Source organism: Anas acuta, chromosome Z (assembly GCF_963932015.1).
Source record: "Anas acuta chromosome Z, bAnaAcu1.1, whole genome shotgun sequence".
Lineage (NCBI taxonomy): Eukaryota > Metazoa > Chordata > Aves > Anseriformes > Anatidae > Anas > Anas acuta.
Genome location: NC_089017.1, coordinates 47,302,832 through 47,322,490, shown reverse-complemented (window position 1 = coordinate 47,322,490; position 19,659 = coordinate 47,302,832). Strand labels below are relative to the sequence as shown.

Below are 19,659 nucleotides of genomic sequence, written 5' to 3'. Positions count from 1 at the left end.
CCCTATGCAGTGAGAAACCTAGACACACACCAAAACACAGAGAGATCAAAGCAAAGCTATGGTTCACCTACTTCACCAGCACAGGTCATAAGAGCTGGATTTTAAAGAAAGCCAAAGTTTGCCTTTTACATTGCCAAAAGGCAGGCTTTCAAGAGTGTTCTCTGCCCTCCAGCTACACCTATTTTTATTTCCACTTATCCAAGTGCTAAAATAGGAAATATTTGCCTGCTGGGCTCTCCTGAAAAATCTCCAATTTCTCCATGAATTCATATGTAGATGAAAAGAATTAGATTACTACAGATCGCTGTGGCTTACTCCTTAACTTAGCATATGAAACACAGCCTCTAACTCCTTTTCTTTATTTTCCTCCACAGACTAGCACAAAAGTAGTAATTTAAAAATAAAAACTACAGTAGGTGAATTATGTTATCTGTATTTTAGAAACAAAATGCTGCTCAAAATGTTACTTATTAGTACAATGTATTCTACACAGCTCTTGGGAACAACAATGCAACCCTTTCAGCAAGTCACAAGCGTTGCCTACCTAATGAATGCCTTCTTGCTCGTCACAGCCAAAAGCAAAAAGGATAAAGCAACTTAGAAAATAAGGGGTGTCCACCTCTGAAAACGATAGTTTTCAGAGAAACAACGGGCCACCGAATCGGGCTGGATGTCACATCTGTAGGAATCATAGTTAGTGTCAGACTACAAAGCAGCCCTGTCTCCTTTGAAGTCCCCACACATTCCTCTCCCGGTGACTGCCCAAGGTATGACAGGGAGGCTGAAGGCTGCCATTTGAAGGATAGGGTAGAAATGCTTCTCTTAAAACCAGCACCTGACAAAAAAAATCATTAACACTTCAGTGCAATGATGGCCACTTGTGGGGGGAAGGTAAAACTTTAAATTGCTGCATTTCACTGGACCCAGATAATTGGCACCCAAAGCAAAACTTCCCAACATGCATACATTCACAGGTGTTTATCAGACGAGGAACAGCAAGAATTAGCAATTACCAAAAATACATCAGTCCAAAAGCTCCTCTTACAACATGCTGCAATCACATCTGCCTATGCAAACGACCACCCACAGGAACATCCTCCAAGAACTGCAGGATATAGGGACGATCAGGTAACATCCCAACCTTTGCTAGCTTCCTGGGGAATTTAGCCTGACGAGATACCAGGGTAATGACCTGATATGACAACAAGGAAACCAAACCCAGAGACACGGAGGCCAAATCAGTGCACTCAGCAGTGCCAGGGAACATTCCCAACTACTTGAATCTGATCACCTCTCATGTTACCTCATGCTTGGCATGGTCTAAGCCCAGCAGGCTCCCAAATAACTTCCAGCCTCAGACTCAGAATCAGTATAGCCAAGGACCACTCTTCTGTCAGAGGGTAAAACTTTTTGGCAGTATGGGTATGGGTGCTAAGTATTGACAACCAGCCTGAGAGCCTCAGAAAGATGCCAGACACTTGATTCGGTTGTGGAGAGGGTAGCTATGGTGGTGCAAGATATCATCGTGGTGTGGTCTGGAAAGGTCTTCTGATTAACAAGGTGAGTCAAACTTTTTCTGGAAGATCTGATTCCTGCACGGGAGACCATTCCTTGCATCTTCCAGGCTACCTGTCTGTGTTTTTCCACTAAGAACATAGATATATGCAATTAACTATTTGCTGGTCAAAGCAATAAGGGTATCCTTGTGCACAGTTTGGTTGAAGCCCTCTCTGAAGCTAAAAAGGGGAGGAATTTCTGACAATTTTGGTTGTCCCAGCCTTTCCCAGTGCCTACTGCTCCGACTAGCTGGTGGCCAGGCCAGACCACTGTGTGGCACACACTTCTTAAATGTGTCCGTTCCAGGAGCACATTCTTTCCACCCAGTTCTCTGTGTATTTCACGGTGCCTAATCCAGACTAAAATCTTTCTTAGGGCACTAAGCACTCAAGCTGATTTGTCACATTTAAGTGCCTTGTGAATTCTGGGATCCCAGCCAAGGACACAGTGGATTTCTCCTTGTCAGCAGAGACCTACTGCAGTAAATGGCTTAGGATTTTTTGGAGTGTGCTATCTGCTTCGGATCCATGGAAGCAGGTTATCCAATACTGATCCTGTCCTCTGGGAATGTCCCTGTGCCCTCATCCAAGCAGCCACGAGAGTTGTGATGAGCAGTTACAGGGATCATGGACAGCCCTAGTCCTGGGGGTGGTGCTCTCAAATTCAGCATCTCTGGGACAGCTAAATTGTCTTCAAAAGACAAATTGCAGACAGGGCGGACAAGTACATAATGGCATCTGCTGTCCTGACAGCTGGCAGTAGAAAACAAGCCTTTAAATGGCCCTTTAAACTGACAGTGGAAATGGGACATCCTTGAGGCTCAGAAGCCTCATGCAATTGTTAGACCTGGACACTCTGACAGTTCGGATGTCAAGATGCACAAGCATTACAGAGAACACGAAGGAAGGGATGAACAGCTGAGCACCTTCTATCTCCCTCTGACCCTGAATACCTAGCAGCAGCAGAGAGAAAATCAGGGGCTCTGGGACCCACTTCTTCAAATGCTTCATTTTACTTTGGCAGTCAAGAAGAAGAAGAAGGAGGACTGGGAGGAGTTTCAAAGCAGCAAAACAGTTCAGGTAATGATGGTCTTTGGTTGTGTACCCTCTGAAGTCAGACGAATAATACTGGTCAGGACTGGAGTCAGGTGGGGACTGATAAAAAGTACATAAATGCTTCTTTGCATTTGTTTGAATAGAAAACTTACATGACATGACAAGAAAAAAGACTGGGTTCATCAATTTAAAAGAAATGGCATTTAAAAAATATTCCTATGTGTAACGTATAATTATACAAATCTGTGGGACAGACAGCATTTTTATCAGGAGTGTGACTTGAGAAGCCAATGGAAAGAAGTTCCCCTTGGCATCTTTCCCAAAGGGAGGAGAGAAGAAAGGAGCACCAGGTGACTACCAGCCAACCCCTCTCTAAAACTAATCATTAAGCTGCAAGCAGGAAATATCCTAGAATTTGAGAAAAGAAATGGTAATTACAATGTAGAGAGATTTCTGGATTTGACCTAGAAAAGGGTGAGCTTCAGCACAGATGTCATTATAACCAGCTCAGTCTCAGCATCCCAGGTACTATTGGCTCAAATGCAGCCATCTAGTTTCTGCAATTTTGTAAACAGCAATTTGGGATTTCATATTATTAATTCCAAATTACTAATCGGTTTATTTTAAGATGATTATTCTATTACTCGTATCACCTGCAGCAGAAGGCAGACATAATATTACAAGCAATGGAGAACAAAGATCACCATCACATTTCCATGCAGACATCGTGCAAACAAAACATATTTAGCTCTGGCACCTTTGAAAATCAAACTCATTTTTCTTATTCACTTGAAAGCTGACAACAACTGATGCAAAAGCCAAAGGAGAAGGAACACCTACAAAACCTGGGATGTAAAATCATAGACAATGAGACTGAAGGGATGTTAAAAGGTCAGCTAAACCATCTCTTAATATCCATGGCTGGATCCATTCTTCATAATCCATTCTAGACAGATACTTGTAAAAACAGCTCAGGAAAATCTCCAGTGAAAGGACTTTCATAGCTCGCTCTGGCAAAACTATTTGCTGGTTTACAAGAATTATTGCTAGATTTTTTTATTTTTATTTTTAATGTTTAACATCGAATTCTCTTGTTTCAAATATAAGCCCATCCACAATGGGTGTGAAGAATTATTCACACCTATCTCTGCAACAGCCTTTATACACTCAAAAGAATACAACCAGGTACCTCTCATCAGTGTTATCTTTTCTCAACATTTGTATTCACAGGATCTTGAATTCATTTAGTCTTACAGGTGATGTCAGGGCAGAACAAGACGTTCCCAACCAAGTATGAAAAAAAATCATGAAAAAATCTAGTCCCTTGGGAGAAGTTTAAGAAGCACGAGAAATTATTACACGATTATCATGGCTAAATGCACCAAACTGGGGTAGTTCCAGTGACCTCAGCACACTGAAAACAGGGTGGATTGGACTAACTGGACAAAACAGTGCCTGGCTTCACTGCAGTCAGAAGGAATTTCTGCCAGTGACTTCAGTGAGGCCTGGCTACTTGTGCTTGACCAGCAATTCAAGGAAACGAACTAAAGTCCAACAGAGAGAAGAGATCTAGAGAAAACATGGAATGGGACAAGAGACAGAAATCATACATATGATGGTCAATTTTCCCACACTGCTTTACTCAAGGCAGGCGGCCAAGAGGAAACAACCAGTAAATGACAGAATACCTCCTGGTAGTTCTGTTGTGAAAAATAATAAAAAACCTGTGGGGGGGGGGGGGGGGGGGTAGGTGGAAGTCTGCACTCAAGGGCTACATTTACCAGTTCTCCATGGATTCCAGGTCAGATTTGCTTATTTTATAGATCATGGCATGTGATTCACTTCTAACCTTTTAGGGAACTGGAACCTGCAAGTACTGCAGAAAAAGGAATTCTAATGTAAATTCTCTCCCAGAGCTGTACTCGTGTTTCCTTGCTCATAAAGCATAAATGAGTATTTGTCCTACTGAATACCTCTGGAAATAGATGAGGAGCACACCTGCTGATTAAAGGTGCCACTTCTTTTGACTACAAATTTGAATTCAATGGTAGCTTTTCCTCTCAGGGGGCTTATGACTAGACTGTAATTCTACTGGAAGTGGACAGCAACCTACTTCGTATGATGACACGTGCTATCTTGTAATTAGTGCGATTAGGATCGGGTAGCAATCTTCCCCATCTCACTCATCACTGTTAGCCGTCCCTGCCTAAGGACTTACAGACAGCCATTAATCCACCAATAATGCATTGCCAGAGAAGCTCTTAAACTGCTTCTCAGCTCATAAAAAACATCTTTAGATCCTCAAGGGGATTTTAGCTAAAGGAAAGGTGTTCCTTCATCTTAACAGCACCATGAGGGAGGTTATGCTGGGTTTTGCAGCCATATTTCCACGCTGCCTTACCTCCCAATTCTTCCACAGCCAACTCCATCAGGGGAAGCAAAGGAATACTCTTTGGAAAGGGCAGAGAGGACCTTTCTCAGTCCTCTTGCAGCAAAACTGACCACATTTCCTTCCCACTCACCTTCCTCTGCAGCAGATCAAGAGACAGTGATTTGCCTTCTCCCTCCAGCTCAGGCAGTCCTGAGGCTGCTTGAGGTTACTTTATACCAACCCACGGCAGAGTAACAGTGAGAAATGTCTTCATGCTCCCTCTTCCAGCCATCCCTCTCAGGCCTAATCTAAAGGTACTACCTCTTCAGCTTTGTCCAGAACAAGCTGTGTTTCTCAACGTAGAAAATAATTTGCACACAAGTCCCAGCTATCTTCCTGAGTTGCATTACAACCACATCCCAAAGCCTAATTTAAGATTCTGGTTTCCCCCTCTTCTAGCCTGCTTGCATTCCTCCCCCCTCCAACAATTCATTAGCAATGGATATAGTCTGGACTACGTAAATGCCAAAGAAGTTATTACCTATACAGGACCAGGTCATCACATAAATCACCTTGACTGAAACTCACGGGAGCAGAGCCAGGCATGAGCCAGTTCCCCCCCTGGAGGCTGCCCAAATCGATTAAACACAATATGGTCTCTTGCCAGGAGAAAAATTCTGACGTGAAAGTCATAACAGATTCTGCTGGGTCTAAAGCACCTCTGAGAAGGTATCCTGCAAAGCACTCTGATCTTATGAGGTGTGAGATTCACACAGCATGCTCCAGACCCAACACATGGTTTGGGAGAATGTTTCACCCTGCTTCTTATAAGGCTCATCAGAGGTTGCACTTCCCAGTGGTTCTCATTGCCAGCACACCTTCCTCACTACCCTGACATTACCTAACACATTTCCAAAACAGGGGCTGCGATCCCAGTTGGGATAACCAGCCCTTGCAAGCAATGTTTTATGCCTTGACAAGATACTCACTTGCAGAACGTAAACTTAAGGAAGATCAGAAGTCAGAGGGCCTGCAAGACCTATGGCAGTGGTTAGGACTGCTGGCACAAAAGATGCAGTAGCATGCAGTCTTAGGAAAGTGAGGCTTCAGATAGATAAATCCATGAAGATAGAGACATCATTCTATTTTACACCAAAATACACTGTTCTGCAAGAGGCAAGGTCTAAAGCAGACCCTTCTGCTCTGTGCTGGCATACCTTGACCACATTAAACCTAAGCACAGAGAAACGTCAATTTAACATGATTAGAAATGGAAGCTCTCTCATCTTCATTGTTTCAGTAGTTAACAAGTGTTAGTCTGTCAAAAGCAGCTAAGGATAGGGGGATATCAGACTTTGTCCTATTTATCATCTTTCATATTAGGTTGTTGTCAAGTTATCCATAATTAATCAGGAGACAAACCAAGACAATAAACCAACAGCAGGAAACTCAATCCAAGATGTGTGTTTCTATTCAGTGGTTCTGACACAATGTACTGAAAGATAAAGGGAGAAGTCAACATCTGTTTTATTTATGCAGTCACAGAACAAGAGAGGATTTAATTTCTCTCTTTTCAGGCTGAAGCTTCCTACGAAATGAAGTGTCCTCTTTCCTTACAAATGCAATTGGCTCCTATCACTAACAACTCCCCTCACTGGATAAACAGATGAGGCAGTATTGCCAGGTCATTCATTAACAGAAAAGCAAAGTCATTACACACACTGGCTATCTTCTACAAGCTTTGGAGCCCACTCAGATAGTGGCACAGGAATTATAAACAGGTTACTACTCAGGTACTATTTTTAAACTCCTAAATCCCATGCAGTATACTTACACTGCCCATTCAAGCTTCTCATTCTTGATTGAATTGTAGAGAGCCTGCAAAGGGAGAGAAAGGAGATGTGATTATTTTTTACCCCTGCTTCACATACATTAATATGCTAATGAAAATTAGTAAACTAGTACGAGCAAGTGAGCTGTCTCTGATCAAGAAAGTACCATATCTGCTTATGGTAACAAAAAAGTCTTGAGAAGAAATCTCATCTAAAAAGAAATTACCAGAATACATGGTTTGAGAGTAAAGTCATTTTCTGGAACACAATTTTTCCTATATTTATTTTTAAATAACTCCACAAGTTCGCAAGATGCACAAGACTACAACCCTACACGCCACTCTGAAATTCAAGCTCAAATTTAATTGTGGCTATAGTCAGTGAGATTTTTTTGCCACTGACTTTAACGGGGCCAAGATTTAATCACACAGGCTTACCAAGTAAAGTATACCAGGATACCTATCCAAAGCCTTTGAGCATCACAGACACCTGAATACCTCCCCCAGTTACACAGACATAAATATTCAGACATAAATAAATTCCATTTAAGTGCAAAACAGAAAAATAAACTACAAGCAACTTCTGTGTTTGAAGATGAATGTCTTAGACTGCTACCTCCTAACATAGTTATTACTTCACAAAACAGAAGCTAGTAGGCTTGATACCAAGGGTCCCAATTCTGTTGTTGATACCAGCCTGCAATGAAAAGGGTCTGGAGGATGACTTTAGCCTGGATAGATATCAGACAGTTGGGATTAATTTCTTTTGAGAAGAAGCACTTGGATAAGAGCATCTGATTTGTGCTGGTATATACAATGGATAAAAGCCTGCTATTACTACAAGCTAATGGAGTTCTTCAAATAGGCCACTTGACTCAAGTGAGGTATTTTGGTATGGAACGTCCCTGATTCTCGCACTTATAATCCACATTTGTAATTTACCTTATATACATAGCTAGATTTACTCCCTCTGGCACATAACTCCTACACAGCCTTGAAATATGTTAACGTGTAGAAGAACTGTTGATGCACATGATTACCAAAAAGTAGCACATCAAGGATGAACAAATCTGAAAGTCACACACTATAGAAGCTATGACATGTTCAACAGAAACATTAGCATTTAAATAGTCTTAAGTCTGCCCCAAAACAAAAATAATTTGGAAGACTATAGAGTTGAAACTAGTCTTGTACATATGTCACCATTGAACTTGCAATGGGAATCCCATGAGTATATCTCACTGCTCATCCTGTGATCCACGGACTCCTTTCTGAATCTTGCATAGTCTATTTGAAGATCCGTAATATTTAGCTCTGTGAAAATCTGGCTTCACCAAACCATACACAAGGAGGTCAAACACACTAGTACAACTTGCCTCATACTGATGCTATGCATTGAGCAGCTTTTAGGCAACACGTACCATAAAAGTAGGTGTCTCAGAGCATTAGAACCAAGATGATCACCAGAAGGAACCATCCCACACCATACTTTTACCAGCAGAGAGAGGTCCCCACCACTCAGAGGGCTTTGCTGAGCTGCTCACAGAAACATGATGAAATATTTCCAACTCTGGAGTGTTCTCTGTCTATTTGTATTTAACCTATCTTCTCCAAATTTGTATGAGAAGCTCTGATCCAAAGGCAATCAGCCAGACAAAGGTGAAGGAAAGGGCACTGCTGGCAGTTTGTAGGCAATTTGCTTAATTTTCAGATGAGAGCTAGTAAGAGATTTTAAGAATACCCTGCAGGAAGAAAAGAAAACAAAGGGCTAACATTTGTCCTACCATGCAGCCAGCAGTCCTGCAGAATTAGATGTACCTTCATTCTTCTGCACATGCAGAAAAGCAGCACTGATTGCCTCGGGTTGCCCAATACTTCTTATTAGAAGCCACTATATTTCTAATGCCTTGGTCGAAGCCCCATTATTACTCTTTGACTTGGCCTCTTCTTCCTACTATTATTAAAATATTCTCCTGCATTTTTTTAAGCCAAAAATCTACTTTAAAATATAAGGTAAAGGGATAGAATTTTTTTCCCCCAGTTGGTTGGAAGAGCTTTTGAAACTTGGCCTGCCCTCAGGCATCAGAAATGCCTCTTGTTCTTCCCTGGCCCAAACACCAGATTGGGTCGCAATGTCTGAAAATGAACACCTGCCCTGTGCAGTACTGCTTTTTATGGATCTTGCTGCTAAGGAAATCTCTAAGGATCACTACAGCCAAAGAGCAGGACACATAAAAGCAGAACTCCAGATTGGTGAAGGAACAACAAATGCCCCAGGCTTTTGCCTTGTGGAAAGTGACATGTGTTTGTCCCAATCCTTAGGAGAGAGCCAGACCCTTCCTTAGGGAGTAACAGACACCAACCCAGTCATATGGCATACATCCGACAAAGGACACTGTGTCCCACGGAGCACCAAATACAGCCTCTCAGAAAGTCTCTGTTATTTACAAAAGTGGAACAGCAAATCCTAGAAAATATCCACAGCCCAGGCAGCCGTATACAGAGCACGGTCACTGAGACCTCAGCGAGCAGACCACGTAAGGGATGGTGATGTATCAGCTCCCACCCTTGCCCCCCAGCCCACCCCTCTGGCACTGGCCACACCATCCTTTTAGAGATGCTTTTCATTCCTTTCCCATCACTGTTTATACTGTAGCATTCTCCCAGTTTCTACTGGGCTCCCCCATGATCGGAAGAAAATTTTTTTTTTCCTCCCTTATTTTACAGCCCAGCACCTGCTCTGTCATTTCATGGCTGTTTCCCAAGGCCCTGATTCAGACAGCAGCTCTTTTCAGCAGACATCTCTCCAGAGTATGATTAAATCAAACTTGAAGACAAACACTTAAATGCTTCGCTAAATTGTAACAGAACTGATCAGAGATTACAGTGGGAACATGACTTTAACTGTACTTGGCTAGCTGCAAGGATGGGTTTAACTAACTCATGCTTTTTGTCTAGCAAATGACAAAAGGCCCTGGTTTCAGGCATATTCACAGTTTGACAAAAATCTGAGCTTCTTACCTGTTAGCCTGCGAATTGCTTGGCCAATTTACTCTCTAAGTCAGAAAACCTCAGGCTGGACCACAGCAGGGAATGCCAGAATTAGTACTTCACTGGTCTCATCTCCCCAGCTGGACTGATACCACTTGGAAAGGAGAGACTCTTTCTCTCTCTCTCTCTCGTCACCCAAGGCTACTGTAAACAGCATATAAACAGCTACTCGGCAGCATCCAGTTTCACTATTTTAACTTACAAGCACTACTACCCAGACCCCCAAAACCTACTCCCTGGAGCTTCTCCTTTTCTGGGAACTGCTAATCTTTGGGTCCACTACACATGAGGCCCAGCACTCCTCTGGGCTTCCTGGATAAAAAAGCATAGTTTGTAAGGGAGAACAAAAGAAATTAACTGGCGTACAAAACAGAATAGAAAGGACCATCCTGAACACCTTTCTTAACTCCAGCGTTGTTTCCTATAGCTCCAATTTGACCCTCAACAGCCTGCAGTATAAAAAAAGAGCAAAGCGGGATTTGTTTGCAGTTGTTCATAAACAGGAAAACAAATGTGTGCTTCCTTTTTTAAAAAAGGAAGCCTGCAATTCTGTGAGAATTCACTGGATTCCATCTGTTTTCCCTTTGGTAAGCAGGTAAACTAGAAATCTAGATTTCAACAATCTCTCACCAGTTGGTAATCTTATTGCAATTGAAAAGAGAAGCAAAACCACGCAGAAAGCGCTTCTGAAAACTCCTGTTTATTTACAAAGCAGCCAAAAAACAAAAAAAAAGAAAGAAAAAGAGATCGCATGCCATCCTCACCTCCCTCAAAACCCTGTCACATGCAAAAACCACTGGAGCCATTTAGATAGGCTGCTCTCAGCACCTGCCGACTGCCTGCTATGCTGTGAGTCAGCCTCTGCATGCAGAAGCAGCAGACAAAAGAAAGGCACGCGCAGGTGTGAACACAGGGGTAGAGATCCAGGGAAATACCAGGGTACTCATCCAGGTAAATAGTTTAGGCAACAAGAAGGGGCAGACTCCCAAATCCTGGCCAGCAGAGCACAAGGAGCCGAAGAGCTCCTGGAGCAAGGCATGAGCCCTTCCTTTGAAAGGCAACGCAGGGCAGAGAAAGTCTGCTTCAAGAACCTAAGTGCTAGTTTCTGGTCACATTTGCACACAAGGGTCCTTCCAGAAAAGCTTGCCAAGAAGGAAGGAAACGCGCCACAGGTATTTCTCACACCTGCTCTGCGCACAAAAGGGAAGGTGCCATAAATGCTTGTCATGAGCGGGTAAACAGGCAAAAACAAAACCAACTCTGGGGAGCTGGGATCGCCCAGCCAGCTTTCCCTGGTATTTGTTTCTCAGGCGCTCTGCCAACACCCAGTTTTGCCCTGATTTCTTAAGTCGCTGCTGGGGGAATGGCCATCTGACCGCTACAGGAGATGTAGCGGGTGACCTCTGCAGCTCCCACCAGGCAGGAGAGGGATGCACTCATGCTCTCAGAGCCAGGCCCCTGCCAGCCTCCCCCTGCAGCTGCTGTCAGAAGGAGCCCTGCCCAAGGACGTGTCTTCTTCTTCCAGCTGGTTGCGGCACTGTCAGGCTCAGGAAGCCAAGGGAGCCCCAGACACAGCCCCAGACAGCGATGTGCTCCTCCTGTCCGCCACCCCAGAGACAGGGAAGCTGGCAGGTATGGGGAGGAGGCAGGAAAGAGCAGCCTGTGTGCGTCCTGAAACAAGTCAAAGTCAGGAACATCTCTGTCACCTGTCTGCACTGTGGGAACAGCGTGAACCACGCTCTCCTCTCCCGACCAGCCTGTGCGCCGATGCAGCTCCGCACGCCTCCCATTCAGTTCAGCTCCCGTCCACCAGCTCTGCCCCCAGGACCGTGGCAGCCAGCCAGGCACCAGCCCAGCTCCCACCGTGCAGGATTTACTGGAGGGAGGACACACAACGTTAAGAGGCAGAGCCCTATAAAACGGATTAGGGAAGCCACAAATACCAGACATCACAGATGCCTGCACGCAGGTCTGATAGGTGTTGTACTCAGCATGCAGGTCCCTTGAACCAGCGTGTCTCTGTGTCACAGCCTCCTCAGGCAGGAATGGAGTGGGATGCACTGCTATAAAACACCCTTGGTTTGCTGCTTACGCCTCTACCCCAAAGGCTGACCCTCCCCTAGAGCTGTTACTTGCATTTAGATCCACATTACGTTGCCATTTTCTATTCCCCAGCCTCCCCCCAAAATTCAGATCTTGAAATTTTCTCCTCTTGCCATGCACGGATCTGTAACACCTGGCGAGGCAAGTATACGGGCTCTGAACACCAAGTGCCTGTAGCATCTTGCCAGCCTCAAAATCTGCTCACGCCCAGCGCCTTACCCCCTCTTTCTCTTTCTGACAGGGGTGCAGCCAGGATGCCAGAGCAGTACCCCAGGAAGGCCATGGGTTAGTACGTGGCGTGGCACGTCTGCTGACACCTCTCTCAATTGCAAATTCCACTGGTTTGTACAACATTCTTCTAACAAGCCGGCATACATTATTCATAAAACAGCACAGAGCTGTTCAGCAGCATATGGAACCGATGAATGTTGTTTTGGTGTGGGTGGAGATAGGGTTGATAGGAATGTTTTAGGGGGAAGGAAAAGAGATCATTTCACCCAGGGAATTTCAAGTGCGTCACCAACTGGAGGAGAACATTTCTAAGAGAAAACTCCTCTGTTAAAAAATCTGGTTTGTATGGAGAGAAGGGGGGGTGGGGAGGAAGGGAAAAAAAAAAGGAAGGAAAGATTGTGCCAGATACATCATCGTCACAAAACAGAAAAGGGTGGTTAGCTGGGGCTCCCAAGAGCCAAGAAATTAATGCCACACAAGAAATGCTTCCTCTGTAATCTTGATACATTGGTATTGCTAGAAAGATTTGTTCTGTACTTGCTGGAGTGTTTCATCAATGTTACTGGTAAAGGCAGTACACTGAATTATTAAGAGTGAACAGAGAAAAAGGCTGGAGAAGTGTTTCTTGATAGCGGAGCACCTGCACAGACTGTTTCAGAAACTGTTTTATTATCCTTGCGCATTTGCAGGCAGGACCTGTACAGGCACTGTGCGATTCAGCCCATGGTTGCAGGGAAACAGTGCCTGTCGGGAGGAGAGACTGCTGAGCATGGCACATCGCACGGAAGATCCTGAGATCCTCCAACTCACCTTGCCTGCAGCCTGGGTTTGAGACTACCCTCCTGAGAATAACGGCACATCGATCCACAACATCCTTTTCACGGGTTCTCCTGCTGCCCTGAGACTGTGACGTCTGCCTGTAATACACCCAGAATGGATTACACAGTGGACCCTGTGCATATAGAAGTGTACGTGTGTCCACAGAAGCATTTCCTGATGTTTTTAAAGGAGATGACGGCTCCCCGGGCTAACTTCTTTGACACAGGTAGCAGGTATATGCCATATGCAGGCACCATGTTGGTGCCTCGTTCACACCAGCCACAGCACAAGAGCACATAATACTCTCCAGATTAGCAAAACAGGCTGTGATGCGAGTGCAAAATACCCATGGAACGTGGCTCTGGGGCACAAATAGGTTAAACAGCGGAAGCAGTCACAGAAACAGGTCTTGAGCATTGTAGTCCTTTTGTATGGGGAACAGAACTTAAAAAATAAAAAGCCTAGAACTGAGGACATTTTGTGCGAGGTGATGTACAGGCACGCACACATGGGCTTCACTGACGAAAAGACATCCTTTGCCACGCTACACAGTGGCAATAACTTCTAGATTTTCAGGTGTCTTCCACCGAGACAGCAGCACTGAAGAGCCAAAACTCAAGCATAAACCAGATCTCTAAATCATAGATGGTCAGATGAGGAACAGAAGAGGGAACAGACATATGGAAAGAATGGGGCTGCCTCAAATCACACGTCTCTGATCAATGGTAGAGCCAAAAATACAAATCTCATCCAAAATCCTGTCTACAAGAAAAGTTACAGGCCGCGCTGGGGACAAAAGGGGGAAATAGGCAAGAGGAATACACAGCCCATGCAGGCTTCTAGTCTTAGCTGGGCAGGTACCACTGATGGGCACGTAAGGATCACCTCAGCCCTCCATAATATCCCCTTTACAGGTCCTATGTACTTGACAGATACAAATATCTTGCTACTAAACAAAGATACAGCTCTATAAACAAAATCAAAGCTGCAGTACACTTCCCAGCTGCTTGAGCTAGGCAGGTGAGAAGTGGCTTTCTCCCTCACCACAACCCACTGCGCGCAGCACTCAGGGGGCAGAAATGGGAATCCCACAGAGGAATGAGCACAGAGCAATCATCACTGCAGTAGCAGCTACGGGTGTCAGACATCACCCCTGGGAGTCCTGCTCTGAGGACGTTACACCATGTGCACACAGTGGTCACAAAACCCAGGAGGGGGCACAGAGGTGCAGAGACTGTGTTTCACCCAAAGCCAAAAGACCCAAGTTTCTGCCATACGCGGAGACTTCACATGTGTGCATCCTCCCACCAAATACACCAGAATTTTTCACATGCCTAAGGTGAAATTGCTTACAAGAGCATGGTCCTAAAGCACTTGTAAGATCCACCCCTCACTTTGGCATTTTCCAGAGTAGCAGTACCAAAGTAACACACTGCATCAGCTACAGCCCCAAAATAGTGGCCATGCTATTCCTCTGCCACAACCTTACCGTTACATTATTTCCTAGTCATGGTGAAATTAAGCCCCCAAAATGGTAATTCCTAGAACTAGAGTGAATAAAATATTTATTTCTGCTTGCAGTACTCTGATGAAAGCTCTGCAGCTGAGACTCTGAAATAGCACACAACTTGTAATCTGGCACAGGGTGATCTGCTAGGAAGTACTGTGCAGCATGAGGACGTTTTCACCGTACCGAAGGAGGCTTCTCTCAGGACAGATACGGGATTTAGCAAAGGGACAGCACAGGTTGATCCATGTGTCTGCCTGCATGCAAACAAGCAGGCAGACACAAGACACGGTTGATTAAACGCCTTTGGCTGTTAGTCTGAAATACTTCAGCCTCATTCAGCACACCTCAGCAAACGGTTTTATCTTCTAATCCCAAGGCAAAAATCAATTTGCAGCAGGAATGAAATTAGAGGAATTAGAGGTCACTGCATAAAGTTCATCTAATCCTTGGAAACACAGAGAGCTTTGGGAGGGAGACAGGTATTAAAGCTCTTGCCAGAGGTTCCCAGGTGCCTCTCAGGAGTGACGGAATGAGGGAAAATGCAATACTGCATGAAGTGGGGGCTGTTCGCCTAGGAACCAAACTGCACCGGGCGAGGAAATGCTGAACACAGCCACCGTAGCAGCTGGGCATAGCCCGTGCTACCGACTGTTAGACAAACAATAATGTATTCCCGTAAGCGCACGAGTGATGCGTCCCTAATAAATACTTGATGGCAATATTTAATCACGCAAGCAAGCGAGATGATGTTTTTATCTAGCACCCACCTACTAAAACATCAAGCTGCAGAGAAAGAGCAAAAACTATTTTTTGCTGGGGAAAACAATTCCCATTAGAGGGATAACCCCAAGGACATTACTTGCAAACTCAGGTACCTTTCCTGGGAGCAGAGCTCCAATTAGCATTCTCACTAGCAAGTTTTCACTGTGTACTACTGCATCGAGCACAGTGAAAGGCATTCCTGTAAAACCTGATCGCTACCATACACACCAAACCTTTTCCACCTTCAGCCTCCCCTTAAGCCTAAAGATCTTTTCTGACTTGACAGCAACTCCGTGATCACTGCAGATTATCCGGAGCCCTTCATTCCTGCAGAGCATAATCTTTTCAGCATCATCACCTTCATTCTTAGCAGAGAGAAACACTGAATATTTAGCCATTTACCTTGCTTTCTTTAGTAGAGAACTCAGAGGAGTTGGAGATTTTCATAGATTTTGACCGATGGGACTGCCGCCAGAGAGATTCTTCTCGGGAGTATTTCACTGAACCTGTGGCTCTCACCCGGACTTTGCTGGTGCTCTGAACACTGTTAACTCCAATCATCTCCAAAAAGTGACGGTATGGGATGGGGGAGAAGAAAGCTAATGGCACTTCCCAATCCCCTGCAGAGGAATTGGAAAAGGTCAAGTCTGGAGAGCCCAGGCTCAAGCAATCAGTGTTTGCTTAAAACGCACTAGGCTGTTTCCTCCAGCATCTTCAGGCACACTGTTTGGAGCCAGCCTGATTGTTCCAGGCATTGCTCACGTCACTGGATAGGAAAAAAAAAAAAAAAGGAAAAGAAAAAGAAGAGGACGACAGAAACTCCACCCCTGCTCCACTCCCCTCTCTAGCTTAGACGCCCCCTTCATACACACACCGACGGTGAGAGGCAGAGAGGAGGAGAGAAAGATGCTGGAACAAATGCCAGCAGATCAAGCAAGAGATTCATTTTCAGTTCACACGGCCACACTTCCCTGCCTGCAGTGGCCTGCCACACTCATTACTGTCTGCAGTAACAAAGGACACCGTAAAGAGAGCCTTCAGTCACCTGCCAGCTACAGGCTCCTGGGTGTTAGAAATACTGACAGGTTCCCAAAGCACTGGAGAAACAAGTGAAAGCCCACAACACCACAACAAAAGTTCTGGGAAGCACCCAAGCCCCACAGAGATGCCCGCTGTCCATCCTCAGAGAGATTCAACAACTCAAGTGTTTAGCCAGAGCCCTCAAGGTGCCCTCCTGGGCTAAGGGAGCGGGCCAGCACTCCCACACACTCAGAGGGGCTGGAGGGAAAGAGGTCACCTTTCATAAGGTGACCAGGGCAGGGTTGTGAGCAAGCAGACAGGGACCAGTTCCCCCCCTTGGGGCTACGGGGGACCTCAACCACACCACCCTGCAAACAAATCGCATCCCCCGATTTCTGCGCTGCCTGGAGCTGCTCTCCCCCGCGCAGGGGGCGAGGGGAGGCCGGCACCAATGGCAGCCGGATAAGTCAGCAGGGGTGGGTGCGCCGTGTAAGGGAGAAGAGAGATGTTTACCTCAACGTTGCAAAAGCACCATCATTTCTGGTTGCTGGAGACCCGGAGCGCTGCAGACTGCGCATCGCCATGGCAACATGCTACGGTGAGGGAGACCTACTATGCTCGGCGCCGGCCGTGGCAGCGACAGCACATGCTGGGGCAGGTGGAGCAGCCCGTGCCAGCGCCAAGGCAGGAGGACACGAGGCGGACCTGGCCCTTGAACTCAGAAGAGGGAAGCAGGTTGCCTAAAGAAGCACGAGGAGCTGGGAGATTGAACGGCTCAGGGACCTCGGCCTGCCCCATGCCGCCAGCCTGCAGGGCAAGGCCAGGCCAGCAGTACGATCACAAGCCGTAGGGACCCCATAGCACCATGTCCCACTCCCATGTGGCACGTCACACCACATGCCCAGACACCTCAGAGGAGGGGAAGCCCCCTTGAGACCCCCTCCACCCCTGACGGCCGGCTGGAGGGGGTCCAGCCCCATCCCACGCCCCAGTCACATTTGGTGTCAGCAGAGCCACGCCAAGGCAGAGCCAGAGCTTGTTTAGCCCCTGTCATGTGTGCTGCAGCACCCAGGAGTAAACAAGAAGCAGATGAACCGAGTGGGCGTTTTCCCTAGATACACCTGCCAAGCCTCTTGCAATCTGGGATTTACAGCCTCAGCGGACAAGTGACTAGACAGCCACGTTGTGCTCCGAGGTGCATTTCTGCTTGTGGAAAACACCGCTCCCCCTCTCCCCAGCACCCCTCAGCAGCCACCTTTTGCTTGCGTTACCCCCAGGGATGCTGCAGACACCAGTCCTGCCCACAGACCACGATCACTGCAGGCAATGCTGAAGGGCAACACTTGGTGAAGAGGGGAACAAAGAGCCCCACTGAGCCAGGTGCTGATTCCCCACAGATCCTGCCTCTGGCCAGCTGGACTACTGACTTCTTCCCACCTGGCCAAGAAGCAAAATGCATTCCTAACTCCGTGGCAGTCTCGCAAGCTCACCCCCACCTCACGCGTTAGGGTCAAATTGCAGGTGTGCTCCAGCCTCCCTACACAAACCTGACGTTGTCAGGGGATACCCGAAGGAACAGAAGGCCGCTCTGCTCTGGCAGCAATCAGCTGCGTGCTCGAAGCTATTTGCACCATTTCCCAGAAACCATTACTTAACCCAACTGAAATTATCCACTGCTAGTGGAAAAGCTTTTCAAAGAAAATATCATCTTAGTGGAAATTTTCATTGCAATCAAACAGCTCCAGATGAGCTAAGCAGCAGGTCCCGACAGGTGCTACGTAAATGGCCACAAATCACTCCCTAACCTACCAGCCCCCTGCCTAGGCAGATTATTCTTGCTCTCAGATTTATAAGGCCACCTCCCCAAGCACCCTCAACACATCCAAAATAATTATATTCCTTAAATACCACACACAGACCTAGGCCACCGTGCATTATGCAGAGCAATTTCATTATTAAACACAAGTTATACCAAATCACAGCAACATTTTTCATTTCTCTTCCCTTACCCACAACACAGTACCATCAACGCTGCCCCAGTGTCGCAGCTCACTATCTATCACCCTCCAAGCCAAGATTAGCAGATCCCCAGGCAGGATGGGAACCTTAATTCACAAGGGATCGGGTCTGGTTCAGCTGTAACCAAGCAGCAGTCCGAAACACCCAGGGTGAGAGGTCACATCTTGTTCAATTTTACTCCCCCTCCCAGCCAGAGCATGGAAAACACCTGTCAGCTCATGCTCTCCAATAAAGAAAACACCTTGAGATCATGCTTTATGAAGCCTTAAATGTCTTAAGCCCAGGGATTTGTCTATTGCTCCACTGTCTCTAATTTTCATCTGTAAGTTATAACACAGTCTTGTAGTCCTGACTGAGCAAGTAGATCTGTGTACACAGTGACTGCTCTTCCTCTTCAGAAAGACCACTTCTGAACATTAGAGAGGTTCCACCATTTTAGAAATTAACATGCATACAGGATTGATTTGTGTCTGTAACTGAGCAACAGAATTTCTGAGGGAGAAGGGAAGTGGGTTGTTGACAGAAAAGGGGACAGAAGGAATTTCTTTAACGAGGGGCTGATATGACTATGCAATACCGGAAAAAAAATTAAAAAAAAATCAAAGCCATCTGCACCCAGGGGAATCTCCAGTAGTGGCAAGAAGCCACGATCTTCCCCTTGATCAGAGGCCAGCAAAGAGGTAGTAGGAAAGGAGCAAGATGGAGATATTCAGCTGGCATTTGGTCGGAACAGTTCAGTAACACCACTGGGGTGACTGAAAGGCTGGTGACCCTATTTATGGACACTTCTTACCAGCACCTCCAAGAGCAAACCATAAATCAGCAAGAGAATTTGAAACTTTAGGCCAAAGCAGATAAAGGGAGGGGGGAGCAGAGTCTCTGCAGTTCTTTCCATCTCACCGTTTCAAAGCTATCCAAAAGCTTTTTACCTGTCACAGACAGTGGCAGAGTACATCACCCATACAGGTAACAGGCAGCCGTGTCAACTTCCTATGCAATAAGCTCTTTCCCATCTTTTCCTCCCACCAGGTTTCACTGACTCAGTCAGGGCCAAATATACCCAGTCCTCGCTTTGTCCTCCTAATGTTATTCAACAAATAACAACAAAAGAAGAAAACCTGAGGAATTCAAAGTGAAATTCAATATTGGCTTTTAGCTACCAAACCCAAGGACCAAGTTATTGTGTCTGAAGAACTTCAGTGTCCTCAGACAAAGCCACAAGAATCCATTAGTATCATTTAAGCCTGATCCCAGTGACAACAATACCCCCAACAAAAGCTAACAAAATACATACACACATCAATTACCTAAAATGTACTCTCAAGAGCCA

General features: G+C 45.8%; 1 protein-coding gene and 1 long non-coding RNA gene across 15 annotated transcripts in view; one reads left to right on the top strand and one right to left on the bottom strand.

The window, feature by feature from the left end:
• PSD3 (pleckstrin and Sec7 domain containing 3) overlaps positions 1-19,659 on the bottom strand; it is a 107,899-nt gene that overhangs the window by 29,495 nt on the left and 58,745 nt on the right. For 13 of the 14 annotated variants that reach the window (XM_068667899.1, XM_068667895.1, XM_068667898.1 and 10 more), the window contains one exon: positions 6,818-6,861. In XM_068667899.1, the coding sequence (XP_068524000.1) occupies positions 6,818-6,861 (44 nt within the window). Of the gene's footprint in view, positions 1-6,817; positions 6,862-15,692; positions 16,056-19,659 lie in introns of those variants that run through there. The other variant, XM_068667906.1, reaches the window with a different exon arrangement.
• On the top strand, positions 673-12,512 carry LOC137848629 (uncharacterized). The gene is made up of 3 exons (XR_011091455.1): positions 673-1,560; positions 2,581-2,636; positions 12,210-12,512. It is a non-coding gene; the product is annotated as an uncharacterized lncRNA (long non-coding RNA).